At 37.9% G+C, this 23441-nt stretch overlaps 1 protein-coding gene across 1 annotated transcript; it reads right to left on the bottom strand.

Moving 5' to 3' along the window:
* Window positions 1–947: 947 nt before the first annotated feature.
* Window positions 948–4910, bottom strand: LOC145122778 (electron carrier/iron ion-binding protein). The gene is made up of 5 exons (XM_079058349.1): window positions 4562–4910; window positions 3178–3239; window positions 2732–2822; window positions 2086–2188; window positions 948–1537 (listed from the first exon to the last, which is right to left on the bottom strand). The coding sequence occupies exons 1-5, from the start codon at window positions 4762–4764 to the stop codon at window positions 1019–1021; spliced, it is 978 nt and encodes a 325-aa protein (XP_078914475.1). The 5' UTR covers window positions 4765–4910; the 3' UTR covers window positions 948–1018.
* Between the last annotated feature and the right edge of the window lie 18531 nt (window positions 4911–23441).

Genomic DNA, 23441 nt, shown 5'->3' with positions numbered 1-23441 from the left:
CACATCGGCCATCATAAAACAAAATCTAAGTGGTTAGATGACCCATAGCCCACGAGGATCATACAAATGATGCAAGAGTATTGTTCAAACTTCAAAAGGACTGTATTAGCTTGAAATTTTAAGAAAATGTTATATATATATATATATATATATATATTACAAATCTAGTTTTAAAACATAGTCTCATTAATGAATATATCCAACAATGTTACCTTTTGAAAAAAATTATATTTCTTGTATAAGGTCCTTTTTCGTTCTAAATAAAATCTTCATTTTATTAACCTTAGCCACAATATAAACTAGTATCTTATATTCAAGTTTGGACGTTAAAAGAATATTTTATATTTAAAGTTCGACTTTAAGCTAATATTTTATGATAACATCCGCTTTCATTTCATTTCTTATGAAAATTGTTTGTATATTAATTATAGCGATCATATTTCATTTCATTGATTGACTTGATACATTGTTTGATATTCAAATCAACTATACTCTTGGAGACGTACCTTATTTTATATGTACCCTTCCCTTGTGTGAGTGTGTATGTTTAATTTTTTAAATATAGGCTTATTTTACATGTACCCTTCCCCTTTGTGAATGTATGTATGTTTGAATTTTTATATGAGTAACAAAGGTTAACATCCTAAATCCTAAATATAAAATCAAATATGTATTACAATATGTACCCTTACTCATAAAAAAATGTAACACACAAAAAGGAATTAGAAAGGGGTTAATATAAAATAAGGCAATCAAAAGCGGCATATGTACTGGAACCATGATGTTGCTACTCAAGTCATCGTAAGTGGTTCAAAGTTTAAGGCCTATATATCATGCAAGAAAGACACACAAGTTGAAACTCACAATCTTACCACTAGATCTTCAAAACAAGAATGTAATTAATTGCAAGGAAACACAACCATCAATCTCATCAAAACAAAACAAAATCAACCAACCACCGGTGTTTTATTTAACTAAGAAGAGTAACCAGTTATACAACATAATTAATTAGCACAATCTAAAGCTGCTGAATCTCCTTAAGGCCATTAAACCGGTCATCAATATGACCAAGAGCTTCTTGATGAATCGTAACTGTAGTAAACCATTTTAATGACTTTTGGTCTGGTTCAGCATCCTCGGGTCGATCGAGGAGTTGAGACTTGAGTAACCGACAAGATTTCAAATCTTCAGCGGTTCTGGCATTTGTTAGTTTTTTATTGAGTTCAACCAGACCAGAATACCGGGCCTTCTTAGGCCCAGTGGTGGTGTTGGTTTCTTGGGTCTCAGTTTCCAGATTTTTTAAACCGTTGTTCACAATGAACCGCATCCTATCCCTCAAGTTTTCGCTTCTTATAATTTTCAATTTTGATACCACTGTTTCATTCTCTCCTTCTAAATTGGAATTTAGGGCAAACACGTCCTCCAATAAACTGATATTTTTTAAATATCTATCGAAAGATTCGTTTTCGATTTCCATGTTTCTATCTTTGTATTCTTTCAACTTTGAAAACCGCCACTCGTTTATCTGAGATGCCTCCTGTATATAGTTCAATTCAGTTTTGTGATTTCAGAAGAAAAAATACACTGCTTTTACTATTTTATCAATTTTGCTATTTAATTGGTGTTTTTTGTTGTAATTAAAGTATACCCTTGATATTGTGCTTTCTGTATTTTCCCTCATATAAAAAAAATTTAATCACTAGAGGACAAATCGAAAAATACAAAAAAAGCTTACAATTTTATCAATTTAGCGAATTAATCTAATTTGTTAATGTGATTAATTAAACCGTAATACGTGTAACAAAATCACTTTTCTCGGTCACATGGTTTTAAAAAAGGTTAAAATAGAGAAACACAACAGAGTTTCACCATCATATCGATTCAGTCATTAAACTATTGTTTACTACTGTTTATTTATAATTTGATGCAGAATAGAGAAAGTCAGTATCAGTCAAAGCAAAAGCTTTCCCCATTAAGTTCTAACTGTTTACAGATTTGCTTTTATTTATTTTTTCATCCATTTTCTAAAATATTTTTTTTATAAACTTCATTAATCCAGAAAAAAGGCATGAATTGAATATGCACCTTTCTTGTGAGTGGCTTCTTTGCACGTGCAGGAGTTTGCAAATTGTTGAACTGAGCGAAATTGTTGGAGAGTTGTCTGAGTGAGGTGACTCTATGTGCATTCCTATAAAATAAATAACAATCTAATAATTTAAAACATATTTTCTAGTTATTTTTTAGAAAAAAAATCAGTAAATTAATTGAGATCATGAAAATGAAAATGGGTTCTACTTCTACCACAATTTCATGATGGAAAGAAAAAGAACACCACTTTGCTAAGGAATAAAAATTAACAAAATGGAAGGAAACACATTCTTACAAGAGCAATTCATTCCATCCCTTCAGTGTTTTTTTATTCATTTCATTGGAACAAACCATTAAAAGTTAGATAAATGAAAACGGGTTCTATTGCATATGATGGACTAAATTTGAAACACTACAATTTCATTGATAACATAAATGGTAAAAAAAAAAAAAAATGTATATGTAATAACTCTAATAAGTAATAACTGGCTGGGCTGCAAAAAAGAAGAATGCTCAGTGTATTCTTAAAAATGTATTAAAACTCGTGTACTATTATACTATTAAGAATACTGGATAAGTGTTACTGTTATTGTTATTGGTATGATTATGTTACTGTTACCTATTTAGAAATACAAAAAGTTACCCTGATGAGGATGTCTCATTTGAGTGCTGAAAGTTGAAAGATGAGGTTGAGGATGTTGTCTTATCTGGAAATGATGAATTGCCCTTCAACACTGCGATAAAAAATAACCATGGACATACACTTAGCTTTTCAAAATCCTTCAATATAGCAACTTACTTAAATTTTATAGCATCCTATTTCCATTCCTTTCTATTATAACACTGCACTTCCAGTTTCTTTCTTAGGAAGAAAATTATAGCATTGTACTATCAAAAAAAAATCTAGTTGTATTTTGAAAGGTCCAGTGCAAATTATTTGGTATTTGGAAGGCGTTTCCTTTTAAAGGAAGTACAATGGTGTAATAGGAAAAAGGGTATCTCTCACTACTCACTGGTGCCTAGGATATATATATATATATATATATATATATATATATATATATGATGACCCTGTATTCATTGTCATACCGTGTATATGGCATGGATTTTGAGCTTTTGCACAGCAACTTTTGCATGCCTGATACGGACACCTGCAGAATCAATCTAAAAATAAAGACAAGCATATAAATGACACAAATGACAAATGCTATGAGGAATGAATTTATGATTATCATCTATGGATTCATGGCATTCAGACATTTGATAAAGGGAGACGAAACCAACTACTGGTAGAGCCTGCTATGCTATATAATACGTGATGGTGATGCCATTCTAAAATCTCAATGCCACTTCTTTCTACTCAGATCCAGTAAAACCCACAATCACATGAGAATTAAGAATTTTTATTCAGAAGAAATAAATCTTTCTCCAAGTAAAAAAGGATGTAAAAGCACTATTAAATGCACATTTATACCAACATTGTAACAGGGACATGAATTATGCAACCATATTTCATTCACATAAATTCTTGACTATGCAACAATGTTTTTTATTTTACTTTACAAATTTATGGAGCTATATATTGCTTCTTTTACCAATCCGTGCAATCATTATTTCACTTTTTTTACCAATTTAAGTAACTGACTAACCATGACTCAACAATTACAGGTAAAATATCGCCTCTTTTGGTCCAAAACCAAAACGACCCCCTTATTTTGTATAAGAAAACACTTTGTTGCATAAACAGGGAAAAAGGCTTTGTTGCATAAATATTTGACCCTAATTTACAATCCATAATCTAACCATTTTATACTTAGGAGTTCTATTCTATGATCAAGATTCCTATCACTAAAATAATTAGTTCACTGTAAAGTGTAAACAGCTTCACTTGTACTTAAGTGTTTTCTGCCACCCTGAATATCAAAGGCTCAAAAGAAATAAGACTTTGATCCAAACTGATAAGGAACATTAGTTTATACTCATTTCTTCAAGATTTAGCTTCTAGATCTTTTTTTACTTTGTTTTCAATTCTAGTCTTACATCAGATACCATTACTTATTTACTTTGGCATTTGATTCCTTAGCTCAATATAAACCCACGCTCCTTTATTATTTCACTTCCAAATTTATTCGTTAGCTTGATCGCATTAAGGTTGTAATTCTCAAACTCTCTAGAGATACTTAGTGTTTTGGGCGTAACACTGTGGAAGCTGCAACCCTAGGCTTTCATACAGTTGCTATAGCTAGATTGCCTTCATATCGGTCATTTTTTTCATGTTATTCATATCGCCTATTGGCAACGGAAACATAAATTATCATCCTCAAAACCCTAGGCTTTCGTTATGCAAATTATACAAGAACGCAAACGGAAACATGCAGAAAAATATCTGTTCCGAAAATATAAAGTGAAATTAAGAAAGAAAACAACATCGAAAAACCAATATTTACTTGAAATCAAAGGAAACGATATGGACCTGGAACGAGCGACATTGCCACACTTGATGCATTTGGGCTTGTTAAGGCCGCGGAGGTTCTTAGAAGTATTGATGCTCGAATTACTCATCACCATAGAGGTTGTGGCGGTAGATGTGGTTTTTACAGCGCCGGAGCTGGCGTAACCGGTGTTTGAGGTAGTATCCGCACTAGTATTGCTTAAAGCAGGTGAAGCCGTAGCCATTACGCAACTCCTATATGCAAACCTTCAATTTTTCAGACGATTATACACGATGATTAAACAGTCTATAAGATTACAGAAAAAAAAAATGAATCGTTGTTTCGTGCAGAGGGCACAGGGCGGACAGCGGAGAACGACGGAAGGCGATTAAAGATGACCAATTTGTATCTCTTATTGGGCTGGGCTGCATCGTTATATCGCTGAAAAAAAATAGAGCAACGAGCCTTTGAAAATTTAAACATTTATATAGTAGGTTGATAGGCTTCTCTCGTGTTAATTTTTTTTTTTAAATTAATTTATATTAAAAATAATCAATTTAACCAAGTTATTTTAAAAAATAAAATTTCATTAAACTTCAAAGAAAATTACAATAAACAAATCAAAAAAACAACATAGAATTTAAAAATACAAAACATGAAAATTAAAATTATCAAACCTAGATATACCTAAAAGACATCTTCATCGAAAAATTGACCGTCTAAAGCATTGATTGGCTCCGCGTTAAACTCGATGTGGTTAACGGTCCAAATATGTTACGTCAAGTCTCTAGATGGGTCTCAACGTCATGAATTATTGCCTTCCTTGCCAAGTACTCCTCGCTTCCAACCTCAAAAGCTTGTATCGGAAGAACAATCTCGTTTTCATTATACTCACAAATTGCATTTCCTTCATCTTCGATAATCATATTATGCAATATGATACAAGTATATATCACCCCACTCATTTTCTTCTCATCAACAAAAAGTGCAGGGTATTTAAGTATATGACAACGTTTTTTAAGAGTGTCAAACGCTCGTTCAACATCCTTTTTGGCTTTCTCTTGAGCTCTCTTAAACTTCAACATTTTTTGATTATGAGGACAAGACAACGACTTCACAAAACAAGCACGCTCCGGATAGATCCTGTCCACAAGATAATACATGTACCTATATGACGTTCCATGCACATCAAACGAAGATTTTGGAGCAGTCATTTTATACATGTCATCGAATAACGAAGACTTGTCAAGAACATTTATGTCATTGAGGGAACCAACATAACCAAAGAATGCATGTCATATCCACAAATCATGTGAGGCCACCGCTTCAAGTATGATAGTTGGATAACCATGATCACCTCGGGTGTATTGGCATTGATGTGCATTCGAGCAATTACCTCATTCCCAGTGGAGGCAATCTAGGCTTCCTAACATTCCAGGGAAGTTGTGCACATTCGAATAATACGCATATAGTTGTTGGACATCACTACAAGTAGGTTTACGTAAATATCGTGGACCATACAATCTCATGGCATACTTACAAATTTTGTGAAGACTTTGTCGTGCAGTACATCCGGACATCCTAAGATTCTCATCTAGTTCATCGAGGGAAGTGGCATACGCTAATTGACGAAGTGCAACGGTGCATTTTTGTAAATGAGTAAAACCAGTTGTACATCTAGCATCTACTCGTTGTTGAAAATATGGACACATTGTCGTGACATCGTTGAGGATACACTAAAATAGATGTTTGTGCATATGGAACCGCCGAAAAATTAATATCCTTGAAAAATCGTGTTTTCTTCAAAATAATCTTGCATGAGGCGCTGATGGGCCGCCTCACGATTTCTTTATATGAACCTTCCTTTCATCTGGCGCGCATTATCCGTATTTTGTTGACATAGTTCTTATATCTTTTGTTCAGCCTATTGAACGACCTCGATGGTTGATTCAAGCAATACATTAAAAATACTCGACGATGAAGATGACAATTTTAGAGAGAGTGTGGAAGAGGGGTTTGATGGAATGAAGGTTGAATTAAGGAATGAAGGTATATATGGTATTTAAAATAAAAATAATAATTTTTTTTTTTGAAAAAGAGTCGTTGCTCGTTGGTGAATGTGTGTGTGTGTGTGTGTTGAAACTCGGCAGAGACTCACCGAATGCCTAGACCGAGCTTCCTTCACCAAGGTGGTGGTGCGGTTGTAACACTTTGTTTATTTATTTAATAAATAAATTAATTAATGATCATATAATAGCCTTAAAATCAATAATTATATAGCACGGTGCTGGTTTTCGGGAGCCAAAGGTTGCAATTTTAGAAGCTGGGGGTTAAAAGGGTAACATATGGGCTTTATTTGAAAGGATCTTGAAGAGAGGGGGGTTGTATGGTAAGTATTATACTTAAATTGTAAAGTATTTCAGGAGGCAGGGCTAAAAAGGTAAAATATGGATCTATTTCGAAATAAATGGGAGCTGGAGGGACTGTTATTGCCATTATGGCAAACTCTTGAGGGGAGTCGGGTATAAACGTTTAAGCAAACCCTAACCCTAAAGACATGTGCAGCCGTCACCCCCTTTCCCCCCTTATGCCTCCCACCACCGGCCACCCTTGCTCCTCCGACCACCAAGTCGTCGCTGTGCTGCTGGTTCCCCATCTCCAGCCGCCGGAGCCAACCTCTACGTCGGAAGCAAGCAAGGTCATCAAGAGGCTGCTGTGAATTGTCGCTGCTGCCCAATCGCCACCACTCCTTCACACGTTTTTGATGGGTTTTCAGCATTCTAACACTCCTATGGTGTACATGCAACCCTAAAAACCTTGGATCTATGTTTGACTAAGATACATGCAAATAATTATTTTTCCAAGGTTCTTATCCTAACTAGCATGGCATGGGGTACTTGAATCAAATAAAACTAGTAGAATTACTTACCTTGTAGTAGTAGTTGATTGCTTGGAGTTTGAGAGCCTAGCACCAATAATGTGGATGCCTCAAATGGAAGTCACAAATCACCACAAACTTGGAAACTTGAGAGAATAGTCACAAACTTCTTGAAATCGGCCCTCTTAGTTTACACACATCAACTAGTGCAATTTCAAGAACCAAAGCCTCCTTTATATAGTGTGGTGGATTAGGGTTACATCCATGTAAACCCTAATACCCATGTCTTTTCATTTCCATGAGATCCATGGGTTAAAGCTCCATGGAGTATCCATGGACTTTCCATGCAAGTCTAGCCCATTCCAAATAAGCATTAGCCCACACTATATAAATACAAGAGCCCATATTTAATTAGTCATACTTTTGATCTCTAAATTAATTCTAAATTAATTATAGATCAACACTAATTAAATAATATGATTTTATATTAATATATTAGAACTTATAATATATTAATAAATCATAACTTATACTATTCTCAAAAGATTATCCGTAAATTGTTCGGGTGAAGTGCAACCCAAATGGACCATGTCGGGTCGGGTCAAGTACATACCAAATATAGTTATGGACTTAGACACTATCTCCAACAGTTTTTCCGACCGACGAACATATTCGTTGCTGCTACAACTCGCGTCGCCGCCTTCTTTCTCCGACCGTCGCTTGCTACTCCTCAGCCACGGTCACTGACTCTACTGCAGCTACCGCCGACGAAGACGAAAATGCCGCCGCCTCTCGTTGTTTCAGCCGTGAGGATCGAAGGTCGACGACCTTAGAGGCCGCTGTGGTTCGCGGTTGAGTCGTTCACCTTTCTCGTCCCTATTCTTCTATCGCGACGTTGTCCCCATGGAAGACGTTGTGCCATCGTCCACCTGTCGCCGGTGGAGTCGTTGCTGCGGCCGCTGTTGCGCCACTGTCGTCGCCGCTCACCTCAGGTGGGTGGCTGGTTCGTTTGCTAGAAGAAAACATGAGTGTGTGTGTGTGTTTCTGCCACTAGAGTGAATACCATACGTCGTGGGTAGTGTGGCTTGGCCGGAGTTTACGAGAAAAGCCACCACCGCCACCACCGTGAGGTGGTGGCTGCCGCCACATGTCACCGCCGACCACCACAAGGGTGGTTACGTGTGTGTGTTTATTTTAGTGTAGTGTGTGTGTTATTTTGGGAATTCATTGTAAAAAATTATAAAAGCCAAAAGAATAATGAAAGAGATCCTAACCACCACCATGAGCTGGTGGCGGCGCTGGTGGCTGCCGCCACCAGCCGCCGTGTCGGGTAGCGGTGTGCTTGCCTTGTTGAGTTTGATTTGTTTGGGATGCTTGAAACCCTAATGGGCCCAATGAGGCTTAATGGGCTTAATAAACCCTAATGGGCCCAATGAAGCTTAAAGGACCTAAAAGCCCAATCATGTGACTGATGGGCTTAGTAAAACCCTAATGGGTCCAGTGAACCCTAATGGGGTTAAGGACTTGAATTGTGGGCCTATTGGGCTAATATGGGTTGGAAACCCTAATTAGGGTTTGGAAAACCCTAATGCAATGAAACCCTAATTTGGGGAATTAATCGGGACACACAGGAATTATTTGATAACTTGAAATATTAAATAATAATCATTGGCAAAAATTAATCTAAGCAATATTGGACTTAATGGATTAAGTCCTTAGTGGATTAAGTCCTTAATGGTTTAAGTAGGAAACTTAACCTTAATCATCATTTTACGTGAAACCCTAATTTCATTTGGGCCTTAAGTTGGGCCCTCCTATTGGGCTTTGATGATTGGGATAATAATGGGTCATCCAGGAACAAGCAAATGGGCTAAAATAATTTAATGGGCCTAGGGTAAGGCCCATGTAAGGGGTTTGTGTCACACCCCCAAACCAGAATGGCGGAAACATTTGGGGGCGGGTGACTTCACGTAGTATCATAACAGTTGAATATTTATAAAGAAAGTAAACACAACCATCATAAATATAATTTAAAAGTTACATTGTTGAATACAATACATGTCTCAAAATAAATTATAATATGATGATTTAATAAGTTTTAAGACTGACGTCTTAACGTCCCTTCCCCAAAAGCTGATGATTTACCTGTATTACTGAATCCCTGAGAAATACAAGTAGTTTTGAAAAAGTGTCAACAATTAAGTTGGTGAGTTCATAAGCGTTTTTGTATAAGAATACTATCCTTTTCAGTGTAAAATAACAGAGTTTGTTCCTAGAAAATCCAATATTTTCCATGCATGTGTGGTAGTTTGAAAAAGTTCCAAAAGACTGAATGTATAAGTGTTTTCCATACTTGAATTAGTATAAGTAGATTTATATAAGTATATATATATAATCACTAAGGCGTTTAACAGCCCCGTAAACCGAGATGTATTAATACCCCATGTGAGTTTTTATAACCGTGCTATTGACCCAGATTGCCTGTAACAACGTTGTTCAGGCGTTGGAATGATATGACGTTTGTCACCCCAGACCTGCCGGTCTAACTGTAGCTAACAGTTTAGGTGCGGGATTGTCAGTCCCATATAGATCTATACACAAATATCACGCTCTCCCTACAAGAGATTATGACTTATAAAACAGGACTTAATCTGCGAACTGAACGGTTCGATGAATTCAGATATCTCACAAATTTTGGTATCACAGGTTTACGTATGAAAAATCCATTTTCCTTGTGAATATAAGTATTTCCTCTTTTGTTTATAGTATGTAAAAATATCATGAATATCTCGTAACTATACCTATTATAGTTTTAAAAAGGGTGTTCCGTTAGGATGAAAAACCTTGGTGTATTACCAACCTTGCATGAAAAGTAGTCATTAACTTTAGTAGTTACGTTATTTTATGTATTTAACATTTATACATAAGATGTAGGTAAAACATTTGAACTTATAAGTATTTCAACGTAAGTTTTTCTTGTGTTTCACTTGTATTTCCCTCCCTAAAACATAGAAAAGACGTGAAAATAAGGGGTATGAACTCACCTGATAAGTGGTGACTCGGGCAGTGTGTCGTTTCTAGGAATGATCTTTCTTGACGTAACCGCAGGTTTCTGGCGAAGAAACGAGCTTCACGCGGGCAGCACTTCGACTGGAAAGAATGTTTTTCTCGGGAACTTCGGGGCGTCGGGACTCGCGTCGTGTTTTAGGGGTGTTACCGGGGCTTCGGGGTAGTCTCGGGATGCTTAACACAGAGTAGAAGTAGGAGAGAGGATAGAAATGAGCAGCCTAAACCCGAGACCTTCGGTTTCTATTTATAGGGTCATTTTTGGGGTCTCACGTCGTGAACCAAGCTTATTCACGTCGTGAACTTGGTCGTCATCAGGTGCGTAGTCGCGACAGCAGTCTGTCAGGCTCCAGAAGTCGTCAGCACTGAGTTCACGTCGTGAACCTCTTTTTCACGTCGTGAACTCTGACACAGTGTTGGGGTTCGCGCCCCGAACTTTAGAAATTCATAACTTTCGCATACAAACTCCGTTTTCGACGTTCTTTATATCGACGCGAAGGTGAGATTATGCTCTACAACTATCATTTAGACTTTATCGGCTAATTTTGACTTTAAATTTTATTATATTTATTTTTAATAGGTCGGGACAGGAAAACTCCGTCAAAAATCCATAACTTCTTCATCCGATGTCCGTTTTCGTCTGTCTTTTTACCGTTGTACTACTATTGTCGAGATATTCGATTCTCGTTTAGATTGTTTCGGCCAAAGTCGCTCGATCTCTATTTCGAGTTTTTAGGTGTCTACTGCTATATCCGAAACTTAGAAAAACCATAACTTCCTCATACGAAATCAGATTTTGACGTTCTTTTTATGTACGCTTATGGTTTAGTGATATCTACTACTTTCATTTAGATACCTAAGGCTAAAATGTATTTTATTGAAATTTCGCGTTTTACGCTTAACAGTGTTTTACCGGTTTTGACGCGGATCTTTGATTGGTCATAACTTTTTCGTTATAACTCGGATTTGAGTGTTCTTTATATTTCTGAAAACCTTGACACGATATCTATCGTTTTATGCAACCCAATTGAGATTTTTGAACAATTCGTTTTTGACGCTATCTTTATTGATTCCAAAAATAGATTATAATACTTGACTTTAGGTCATTATATTGACTTTAAATATCGGGTTGTCACCTCATCCCCCCGTTAGAGGGAATTTCGTCCCGAAATTAATTCTAAGATAGACATTTATGGACTAGGGAAGAGATGCGGATTTGGATAACCTGTCGACGATCACCCAAAGTGGACAATCTTCTCGGTCGTTTCTCTTATGATTTCTGGGCCTGTGAGGGTGTTGTTAGGTACTTGTCCTCTAGCTAGTTGTGTGTTACCCACTTCAGCCCAGCATAAAGGTGATCTGCACTTGCAGCCATAGAGGGCTTCGAATGGAGCAACTTTGATGCTAGTGTGGTAGCTAATGTTGTATGAGAACTCGACCAATGGTAAATGGGTATCCCATGCCTTACCAAGATCGATCACACAAGCCCTTAGCATATTTTCCCAAGGTTTGAATGGTCCTCTCACTCTGTCCGTCGGTTTGTGGGTGGTAGGCTGTACTCTTGTCTAGTCTCGTTCCTAGAGATTTTTGTAGTGACTGCCAGAACCTCGAGGTGAATCTACTATCTCGGTCCGAGATAATGGATATTGGTACACCATGCAGTCGCACAATCTCCCTGATGTAGGTTCTAGTTCATTTCTCCAGCTTGTCTGTTTCCTTTGTTGGTAGGAAGCATGCGGATTTGGATAACCTGTCGACGATCACCCAAAGTGGCATCAAGTCCACCTGTTGCCTTGGTAACTTGATTTTTAAGCCCATTGCAATCCGCTACCACTCCCACTTAGGTATCTCCGGCTGTTATTGTAAGCATGCGGGCTTTTGCTCTGAAGTTCATGATAAGACTCATCCTTGGCTCATCTATACTCACCTCGTGTATACGAGTTGTATATAATTTAAATCGACAAAACCTTCGGTTGGGTGGCTCTGCCCCAAGTCCACAACCAGACAAGGAACATGAAGTAGGGCGGAATCACACATCCTAAATCTTGTTGAGTCTAAATTATATGCCACTCTTGCATATACAACTTGCAGCGATAGATTAACCTAATGAGTTCTTATACTCTATTCTTGAACTTGACCTGCAGTACAAGTGGTCTTCCTCAGAGATCTCTTGGGTATGCTACGGGTGGTTATTGACTTCTGAGACTTCTTTGGTGCTTTCCATTTCAAGTTTTCTATCTATTGAGCAGGCTAGAAGGTGTGGTACCCCTCGCATGGGTATTTCTGAAGTTTTGAAGTGATAGACAATATAAAGGTTTGCGTTATGGATTTGAAAATTTTCATCTGACAGCTGATTAAGGAAAAAGTTCTTTTACACGGCATAAAAAAATTGCATGGTAAGGAACAAGCCAAACCATGTCGGATGAGGATGTCGGAACTTCTCAACGAAGTAGATATTAAGTTATTCTAGAAGAGATGATTACTAAGATAATGAACAATTCTACGCACATAAGTTTTCAGCACCTTCAGTTTTATTCTGTTATTTTGCTATGAATCCCCTTTTTAATTCAAAATTTGGCGGATACTACTAATACGAGGGTTCTGATAATTTTGAAACTATAAACTTTCATGGAATGATTCCTACTAGGTCTCTCTATCATTGCTTGGTGTACACAAGTCATATATAATTAAGATTTGGTAAGACAGTTGACTGAGCAACCCTGCCCTAAATCCACAACCAAACAAGGAACAGGAAATGAGGCGGGATTACTCACCTTAAATCTACAAATCTTAATTATAAATGACCCTAATGTATACTCTAAGCCATCATAGCTTACCTGATAGGGTTCTTAGTTTTATATGGATGCTATAATTTGGTTCGAATGAGAGAGTAATTTTAATTATAAATAAATTATTGGGGTTTGGAAGCGTACCAAACTATAGCAGGGTTCTTTTATGTTTCCCCATTCTCTGGGGTCAAATTCCTCCTGCTCCCCCGTCGTTCTTCTCTGTTGGACAGTCCCTCTTGCAATGTCCTTTCTCACCACAGAGATGACATATTGGACTTGTTCCAACGTTGGTAGTTGAAGTGATGAATTTGACCGGAGTCCTTCAGAAACGGGCGGTGTGCCCCTTCATGTTGCATCTATTGCAATGCAGTACTCGACAGACTCCATGATGATAGTAGCTGCACTTGCTGCAGTGTGGGAGGTTTCCTAAGTACGGTGTGGTCGATATTGGGATAGCAGGGCTGATGGGGGTATTGACTGCCCCAGCTTGTTGCCCTTTTGTAGGTCCTTAAGTTGAACAACTCCCTTTCTTGTTCTCGAACTTTCGTTTTAGAATATTAGGTTTGAGGTTCAGAGTGTCTTTACAAGTAGGCACTTGTTGCTGAAATTGATTATCACCACGATCGGGATTGCCAATCGCATTTCTACTAACATTTGTGTTGTTAGCATTAAGGTGAGCCATGACAGCTGCTACGGCTGAGGTGACTGCAGCTTGAAACGTAGCCGCATCTATCTGAAGGATTGTTGTTTTATCGGAGGGTTGGTTACGTTTCTTCGTAGGCATGATTCTGTTACAAGATGAGAAAATGAGCTCGTGAGCGATTATGGTTGGCTTTAGATGTATTCCAATAATTTATCCTAATATAAATTTTTCGTTTCGTCATATTGATCTCAAAGATTCGACCTACATCCCTATGATGCAGTCCTGGTAAAAGAGTAGAATGAAGTTTCTAGAATGGTTACCAGACGAGTGTCATCCGAACGAAGTTATCTTTGGTTGGTGGATACTATGATTCAGTATTCGAAAAGATTTTAAAGTAATTCATAATAGAGTCTACAATAAATCAACTTATGAATTTGAGAAGTAATCACTCTTGATTGAGGTTTCGTGATCCGAATTATTGTTATTAGCCAATGCAGGAAAAGACGATAAGTTCGAAACCTAATGTGAGTAATGTATTCATTAACTCACTAGGTTGCATTATTTATTAGTTATTACTATGACGAAAAAGGCACTCAAACACTTCGTATGTAACACGCGTGGTTATCCTCCGTTCTCCGTTCTATTCTGGTTGAAAATGATTTGTTCTCTCCTGGTATTTATAGGGTGTCCTCCTTCGTAGGTATATTGAATTTATGTGCTGTCTTACTTCCGATTCTTACACTGATCTCCATTACTTCATAACGAAGAGTTCCAATCCTGGAAGTTCATGCGAATGTAAGTTTTTCGTTTTGTTATACTGTTCTCGATGATTCGACCTACATATCTGCTACGTTTCTATAGTACTGTAAAAGCATTTAAGTTATTAAGACAGAGTATTGACGTTAACATTTTAAGTTGGTTCGGGTTTTTACGCGGAGGCATCTTTTACTATAAAGATTAAAAGATGAAACGATTGTAAGACATCAAGAATGAACATGAAGTTGATATCTCATAACCAAAACACTTAGTTCGATAGGGATCTTGTAAGGAATTGGAATTAGAAGTTCAATATAAGTACGACTTGTAACAAAATAATGTGAAATTGAGTGGTTATTTTTCAAAATGTAAGAAGTAAATGTCGATTGTATAGGTGTATTAAGTACATAGAGTTTGGAAAATTTAACCTTAAACAGGTCTATAATACACCACGATTCTGGGAAAAACATCGACATTAAAATGACCTACCGAAAATGAATTTTCGCGGTCGAACTGAAAAAGCATGAAAAATAACTCTAAGACATCTCCGAAGACTTAGACTATAACTAAAAGAGTTAATAGAGGGAGAGTAGAGTATGATCTACTTCCGACTAAATTCGGCCCTGGGTTTGGCTAACCGGCGTTCTATTTCGAATATACGCCTATCTTGTACAATCTGATGTTCTCGCAATTGCTGCACTTCGGCTTGTGAAGCCGCCATTTCTCCCTGTAAGAAGTTGGTACGGTCCCTTGTTGCATTATGATTTTCTTCTAGGTTGCGAAGACGAACAGCGTCGACACCAGTGGCAGTCTAAATCTGTACCACTCAGTCGATGATAGCTCTTCCCTGTTCCGTGTTGCGAGAAACACGACGAACCAGCACAGGAAGTGCTCCATCTGCTGAACCTCCAGCTTCTAGATTGTAGAAGTTTCGGTCTCCTTGGTAGGGGTGATTTTCACCTTGTTCATGATTCCACATGTCTAGGTTTATGGCCCACAGAGGCGTCGGGCCTTGAAATTTTCGACGAAGGTTAGGGTTCTGAGTAACTGGAGGTGGATTGTAAGCTTCTGATCCGGAACCGTCGTCCTCGTGAAAGACTTCAACAAAATCATTGTCTAGGGGAAATTGCAGGCTCATCTTCTGGTTCGACACCTAGTCAACCAGCATTCTCTCGATTAGGAAAGTACGGATCTCCGGGAGAATGGAATCCAGCCATTGTTATCTAAGCGAGAATAGGGATATAAGAATTATCTAATATAATTAGTAACGGTAATTATTCATTAGTGTGACGCGTAAGATGTTTTAGCTTCTATGGCTGATCACTTCTTGGAAATCTCTCCTTGTTTCTCCTTGTCTCCTCTACTGACTGCTATGATGGAGTGGTTACACCTATCTGGGTTTGTTGTGCGAGAATGGAAGTGTCTAACGAATCTATGAGATTAAGGGTAACATTATGGGGCGATCCTTACTGGGTCCCCCTATAACCGCGCAATGTATATAAGTTGTATATAATTTAAGATTAAATAGACCTTCGAATAAGTGATACTACTCCAAAACCACAACCAAACAAGGAACAGGTAGTGAAGCATAGATCACAAATTCTAAGTCTATAAAATCTCAATTATATAAAACCTTGGGAGTATACACTCCGGAATCATAGACCTGCCAGTAAAGGTTTTTAGTTTTTATGGGTAAGATTTTATTTATTTGACGATTTCTAGATCTAACAAAATATCGAGGTTCACACGTTTATTTCAGTTCTTATAATACCATAAAAATACTCCTATAGTATTTTAAATTTGTAAGTTTGATTCTAGTGTTTTCTTTGGTAAGTTTTTGACTTGTTGCTCACTACGACCATTCCCCGACATACGTTGGTCATATCTCGGACAAATATAGTTGATCAGGCTATATTTATTCTCGATCTGATTACATACCCCGAGGCCTAATCGTAGCATCTCAACTTGCCTTATGTGACAACCCGAAACTTTTATCCTGTGCAATCGATCTTAATAGCAATATTAAACTCGATTGTATCATCTTTTAACGCTGTTTAAGAGTTAGTTTAAGTGTTCTAAGCTTGAGTACAGTTGGGAATGAGATTAGGAATGAGTCAACATGTCGTTTAGAAGCAAAATCGGGCCATACACCCTCATGAGAGGTGTGTACGGCCGCACACACGGGTGTGCGGCCGCACACCCATCCTCCAGCCGCACACTCCCCCTTATATATATAAGGAGAACCCTTTCACTCATTTCTTTCCTTTGGCTGCACTCTACTTTCTCTCACTACTTTCTCTCTCTAAAAACTTCATCCAAGAACACTCAAGAGGCCTCAAAAACGTGAACCACTTCATCATTCAGCTTGTTATAGTGGTAAGACACTTGAATCTAAGCCTAAAACTCATAGTGTTCTTCGTGTTCTTCATCCTTTGAAGGTGTACAGCCGCATACCTTCATAAGGTGGCCGCACACACCTTAAAACTCTCCAAAGTGAAGAGTTTGGCCTTCCTTTTCTAGTAGGACTTGGTATTAGCACAAGAACAACTTGAAAACACCTCAAAATCGACATTTCGGACACAAACAAGGAGTGTACGGCCGCATACTCCTGTGTACGGCCGCACACACCCTCTGTACGGCCGCACACTCTTGTGTACAACCGCACACGCAGTCTGGCCGCACACCCTGGCCGCACACACATACTGATGGCCACACACTTCCTTTATTCGATCACTTATAGCTCCGACACTTAGTTCCAAGTATTTCCAAGTCCCTAGGGTGGTTTCCCATCGTATTTTATCATGAAATACCTTAACCTAATACGTATAATCATTATTATATGTTAATAGGATCCACTCGTGTACAAAACATCAGTTGACACTCAGTGCTCGAAACCGATCGTACATCCGAATCCTACGTCAAACTGTGAGTTCATACCCCTATACTTTTCCGAGTTTTTCATGTTTTCAGGGGGGGGAATACAAGCAAAAGTACAAGGAAACTTGTGCTCAAATATATTATTTTGTTTAAAATAATTACATGTTCAGTATGCTTTCAAACACAGAAAACCGTTTTACCATTCGATTTAGAAATCAACTCGTAGAAACATTTTTCAAAACTAAAGCACGGAACTTATGAATCTTGTCATAAATTGTGATATTTTACAAAGGATTCATACCAACCATAAACAGGGTTTTCTGTATTATTACTTGTAAATTTGTTAGTTTAAGGATTGGAGACACGTCCTTGGTAACACTCCACCGGATTCGTGAGTGTAGGACTACCCTTGTAACCAGAATCTCTTGGAGGGAGAGCGTGACTATTGTGTATAGATCTATACGGGACTGACTATCCCGCACCTCGCTGCTAACTACAGTGGGACCGTCAGGTCTACGGGTGACAAAGTCATAAAATGATACTGGCCACCGTACGTGCCATATCCAGTTTAATGTATGGTTATGAAACTCGCAACCTAGATAACAGAGATTTACTTTGGTAATAATAAATCTAGTGAACTAACCTCAAAGTAATAACCGATTTGATTACTAGAGGGTATTGATAATACCCTTAGGATCTAGTTCACTACCTACTTATTAGTTCTATTTTTGTAATAAGACTAATACATCTCACGGAGAATAAACAGGGTCTTTCAAGGAAACTACATCTAACGACACAAGTATGGTAGATACTTGTACTTCTCTTTCAGAATCGATAACCAAACATCTTTCATAAGAAAATATGGGATTTTCTTGGGATAACTCAAACTTTCATAAACAGGTGGTTTATCATATAACTAATGGGTAATCAAACATCTTTAATAAGAAAGTATGGGATTTTCTTGGTAAACACTTTTCAAAGAATCAAGGAAACATTTCTTTCACCAGAATTAACCGCTTATGAACTCACCAGCTTTATGCTGATATTCTTTAAAACCGCTTGTATTCTCAGAGCATCAATAGACAGGTACTCTTGCCGACTTTTGAGAAGACGGAGCGTTTTGGATTCACGTCTTTTACTTTTGCTATACACTGATATGTATAAACTATGTATTATGACAATGTAAATCTTTTTCATGTATGTATTCAATGTTTGGTTGTGTTTACTATGCTTGCTATGATACAATTGTTGTGATACTACGCATGACGTCCTCCGCCCCGGAACGTTTCCGCCATCGGTTTCGGGGTGTGACACCTTAATACTTTTGTAAAATTTTGGCTATGATACTAGACCGATGCATGCATGTACTTATACTTTTATAAAACTAGCATTTTATTTTCTTAAAAGTATAGTTTGTGAAAACGTTTTGTCAGAGGGTTTTAGTCCCTTTGCATTTATAGTTTGTATATCTTATGTGGTTCGATATACTTAGTTCACTATAAACAATGCTCTCATACCAATCTGTCACACCCCCAAACCAGAATGGCGGAAACATTCGGGGGCGGGTGACTTCACGTAGTATCATAACAGTTGAATATTTGTAAAGAAAGTAAACACAACCATCATAAATATAATTTAAAAGTTACATTGTTGAATACAATACATGTCTCAAAATAAATTACAATATGATGATTTAATAAGTTTTAAGACTGACGTCTTAACGTCCCTTCCCCAAAAGCTGATGATTTACCTGTATTACTGAATCCCTGAGAAATACAAGTAGTTTTGAAAAAAGTGTCAACAATTAAGTTTGTGAATTCATAAGCGTTTTTGTATAAGAATAGTATCCTTTTCAGTGTAAAATAACAGAGTTTGTTCCTAGAAAATCCAATATTTTCCATGCATGTGTGGTAGTTTGAAAAAGTTCCAAAAGACTGAATGTATAAGTGTGTTCCATACTTGAATTAGTATAAGTAGATTTATATAAGTATATATATAATCACTAAGGCGTTTAACAGCCCCGTAAACCGAGATGTATTAATACCCCATGTGAGTTTTTATAACCGTGCTATTGACCCAGATTGCCTGTAACAACGTTGTTCAGGCGTTGGAATGATATGATGTTTGTCACCCCAGACCTGCCGGTCTAACTGTAGCTAACAGTTTAGGTGCGGGATTGTTAGTCCCATATAGATCTATACACAAATATCACGCTCTCCCTACAAGAGATTATGGCTTATAGAACAGGACTTAATCTGCGAACTGAACGGTTCGATGAATTCAAATATCTCACAAAATTTGGTATCACACGTTTACGTATGAAAAGTCCATTTTCCTTGTGAATATAAGTATTTCCTCTTTTGTTTATAGTATGTAAAAATATCATGAATATCTCGTAACTATACCTATTATAGTTTTAAAAAGGGTGTTCCGTTAGGATGAAAAACCTTGGTGTATTACCAACCTTGCATGAAAAGTAGTCATTAACTTTAGTAGTTACGTTATTTTATGTATTTAACATTTATACATAAGATGTAGGTAAAACATTTGAACTTATAAGTATTTCAACGTAAGTTTTTCTTGTGTTTCACTTGTATTTCCCCCCTAAAACATAGAAAATACGTGAAAATAAGGGGTATGAACTCACCTGATAAGTGGTGACTCGGGCAGTGTGTCGTTTCTAGGAATGATCTTTCTTGACGTAACCGCGGGTTTCTGGCGAAGAAACAAGCTTCACGCGGGCAGCACTTCGACTGGAAAGAATGTTTTTCTCGGGAACTTCGGGGCGTCGGGACTCGCGTCGTGTTTTAGGGGTGTTACCGGGGCTTCGGGGTAGTCTCGGGATGCTTAACACAGAGTAGAAGTAGGAGAGATGATAGAAATGAGCAGCCTAAACCCGAGACCTTCGGTTTCTACTTATAGGGTCATTTTTGGGGTCTCACGTCGTGAACCAAGCTTATTCACGTCGTGAACTTGGTCGTCATCAGGTGCGTAGTCGCGACAGCAGTCTGTCAGGCCCCAGAAGTCGTCAGCACTGAGTTCACGTCGTGAACCTCTTTTTCACGTCGTGAACTCTGACACAGTGTTGGGGTTCGCGCCCCGAACTTCAGAAATTCATAACTTTCGCATACGAACTCCGTTTTTGACGTTCTTTATATCGACGTGAAGGTGGGATTATGCTCTACAACTCTCGTTTAGACTTCATCGGCTAATTTTGACTTTAAATTTTATTATATTTATTTTTAGTAGGTCGGGACAGGAAAACTTCGTCAAAAATCCATAACTTCTTCATCCGATGTCCGTTTTCGTCTGTCTTTTTACCGTTGTACTACTATTGTCGAGATCTTCGATTCTCGTTTAGATTGTTTCGGCCAAAAGTCGCTCGATCTCTATTTCGAGTTTTTAGGTGTCTACTGCTATATCCGAAACTTAGAAAAACCATAACTTCCTCATACGAAATCAGATTTTGACGTTCTTTTTATGTACGCTTATGGTTTAGTGATATCTACTACTTTCATTTAGATACCTAAGGCTAAAATGTATTTTATTGAAATTTCGCGTTTTACGCTTAACAGTGTTTTACCGGTTTTGACGCGGATCTTTGATTGGTCATCACTTCTTCGTTATAACTCGGATTTGAGTGTTCTTTATATTTCTGAAAACCTTGACACGATATCTATCGTTTTATGCAACCCAATTGAGATTTTTGAACAATTCGTTTTTGACGCTATTTTTATTGATTCCAAAAATAGATTATAATACTTGACTTTAGGTCATTATATTGACTTTAAATATCGGGTTGTCACATCATCCCCCCGTTAGAGGGAATTTCGTCCCGAAATTAATTCTAAGATAGACATTTATGGACTAGGGAAGAGATGCGGGTGTTTTTGTTTCATATGATCTTTGCGTTTCCAAGTGTATTCATGTCCTCGCTTGGCATTCCAGCGGACCTTCACAATGGGTATGCGACTTTGTTTTGTTCTTTTAATTTCCCTATCCATGATTTCTACTAGTTCTTCTACGAAGTGGAGACTCTCGTTGATTTCAATTTCGTTCAGAGGGATGACGAGGGTCTCATCGGGCAAACACTTCTTTAGGTTTGACACATGAAAGGTAGGATGTACGTTATTGAGCTCCTGTGGTAATCGAAGTTTGTATGCTACCGGGCCAGTCCTGGAAAGGATCTCGAATGGTCCGATATACCTTGGATTTAGTTTCCCACCTTTTCCAAAATGTATTAATCCCTTCCAGGGTGAGACTTTGAATAGTACTCGGTCTCCAACCTGAAATTCCAAGGGCTTCCATCTTTTGTCCGCATAACTCTTTTGTCCGTCTCTTGAAGCTTTTAGTCGTTCCCGGATTTGGACAATCTTCTCGGTCGTTTCTCTTATGATTTATGGGCCTGTGAGGGTGTTGTTAGGTACTTGTCCTCTAGCTAGTTGTGTGTTACCCACTTCAGCCCAGCATAAAGGTGATCTGCACTTGCAGCCATAGAGGGCTTCGAATGGAGCAACTTTGATGCTAGTGTGGTAGCTAATGTTGTACGAGAACTCGACCAATGGTAAATGGGTATCCCATGCCTTACCAAGATCGATCACACAAGCCCTTAGCATATTTTCCCAAGGTTTGAATGGTCCTCTCACTCTGTCCGTCGGTTTGTGGGTGGTAGGCTGTACTCTTGTCTAGTCTCGTTCCTAGAGATTTTTGTAGTGACTGCCAGAACCTCGAGGTGAATCTACTATCTCGGTCCGAGATAATGGATATTGGTACACCATGCAGTCGCACAATCTCCCTGATGTAGGTTCTAGTTCATTTCTCCAGCTTGTCTGTTTCCTTTGTTGGTAGGAAGCATGCGGATTTGGATAACCTGTCGACGATCACCCAAAGTGGCATCAAGTCCACCTGTTGCCTTGGTAACTTGATTTTTAAGCCCATTGCAATCCGCTACCACTCCCACTTAGGTATCTCCGGCTGTTATTGTAAGCATGCGGGCTTTTGCTCTGAAGTTCATGATAAGACTCAACCTTGGCTCATCCATACTCACCTCGTGTATACGAGTTGTATATAATTTAAATCGACAAAACCTTCGGTTGGGTGGCTCTGCCCCAAGTCCACAACCAGACAAGGAACATGAAGTAGGGCGGAATCACACATCCTAAATCTTGTTGAGTCTAAATTATATGCCACTCTTGCATATACAACTTGCAGCGATAGATTAACCTAATGAGTTCTTATACTCTATTCTTGAACTTGACCTGCAGTACAAGTGGTCTTCCTCAGAGATCTCTTGGGTATGCTACGGGTGGTTACTGACTTCTGAGACTTCTTTGGTGCTTTCCATTTCAAGTTTTCTATCTATTGAGCAGGCTAGAAGGTGTGGTACCCCTCGCATGGGTATTTTTGAAGTTTTAAAGTGATAGACAATATAAAGGTTTGCGTTATGGATTTGAAAATTTTCATCTGACAGCTGATTAAGGAAAAAGTTCTTTTACACGACATAAAAAAATTGCATGGTAAGGAACAAGCCAAACCATGTCGGATGAGGATGTCGGAACTTCTCAACGAAGTAGATATTAAGTTATTCTAGAAGAGGTGATTACTAAGATAATGAACAATTCTACGCACATAAGTTTTCAGCGCCTTCAGTTTTATTCTGTTATTTTGCTATGAATCCCCTTTTTAATTCAAAATTTGGCGGATACTACTAATACGAGGGTTCTGATAATTTTGAAACTATAAACTTTCATGGAATGATTCCTACTAGGTCTCTCTATCATTGCTTGGTGTACACAAGTCATATATAATTAAGATTTGGTAAGACAGTTGACTGAGCAACCCTGCCCTAAATCCACAACCAAACAAGGAACAGGAAATGAGGCGGGATTACTCACCTTAAATCTACAAATCTT

This window comes from Lactuca virosa, chromosome 6, assembly GCF_052849685.1.
Source record: "Lactuca virosa cultivar CGN04683 chromosome 6, Lactuca_virosa_CGN04683_v6, whole genome shotgun sequence".
NCBI classification, from domain to species: Eukaryota; Viridiplantae; Streptophyta; class Magnoliopsida; order Asterales; family Asteraceae; genus Lactuca; species Lactuca virosa.
The sequence above is the reverse complement of the archived record's forward strand: the minus strand, read 5'-3'. Positions and strand labels throughout refer to the sequence as shown.

Bases quoted from the DNA above. Each gene is read 5' to 3' on its own strand.
- LOC145122778 (XM_079058349.1), bottom strand. From the start codon at position 4,764: ATGGCTACGGCTTCACCTGCTTTAAGCAATACTAGTGCGGATACTACC. The intron at 2,823-3,177 runs GTATGACAATGA...TTTTTATCGCAG, and splicing joins AAATCCATGCCATATACACG to TGTTGAAGGGCAATTCATCA. The intron at 2,189-2,731 runs GTAACTTTTTGT...TTTATTTTATAG, and splicing joins AATGAGACATCCTCATCAGG to GAATGCACATAGAGTCACCT.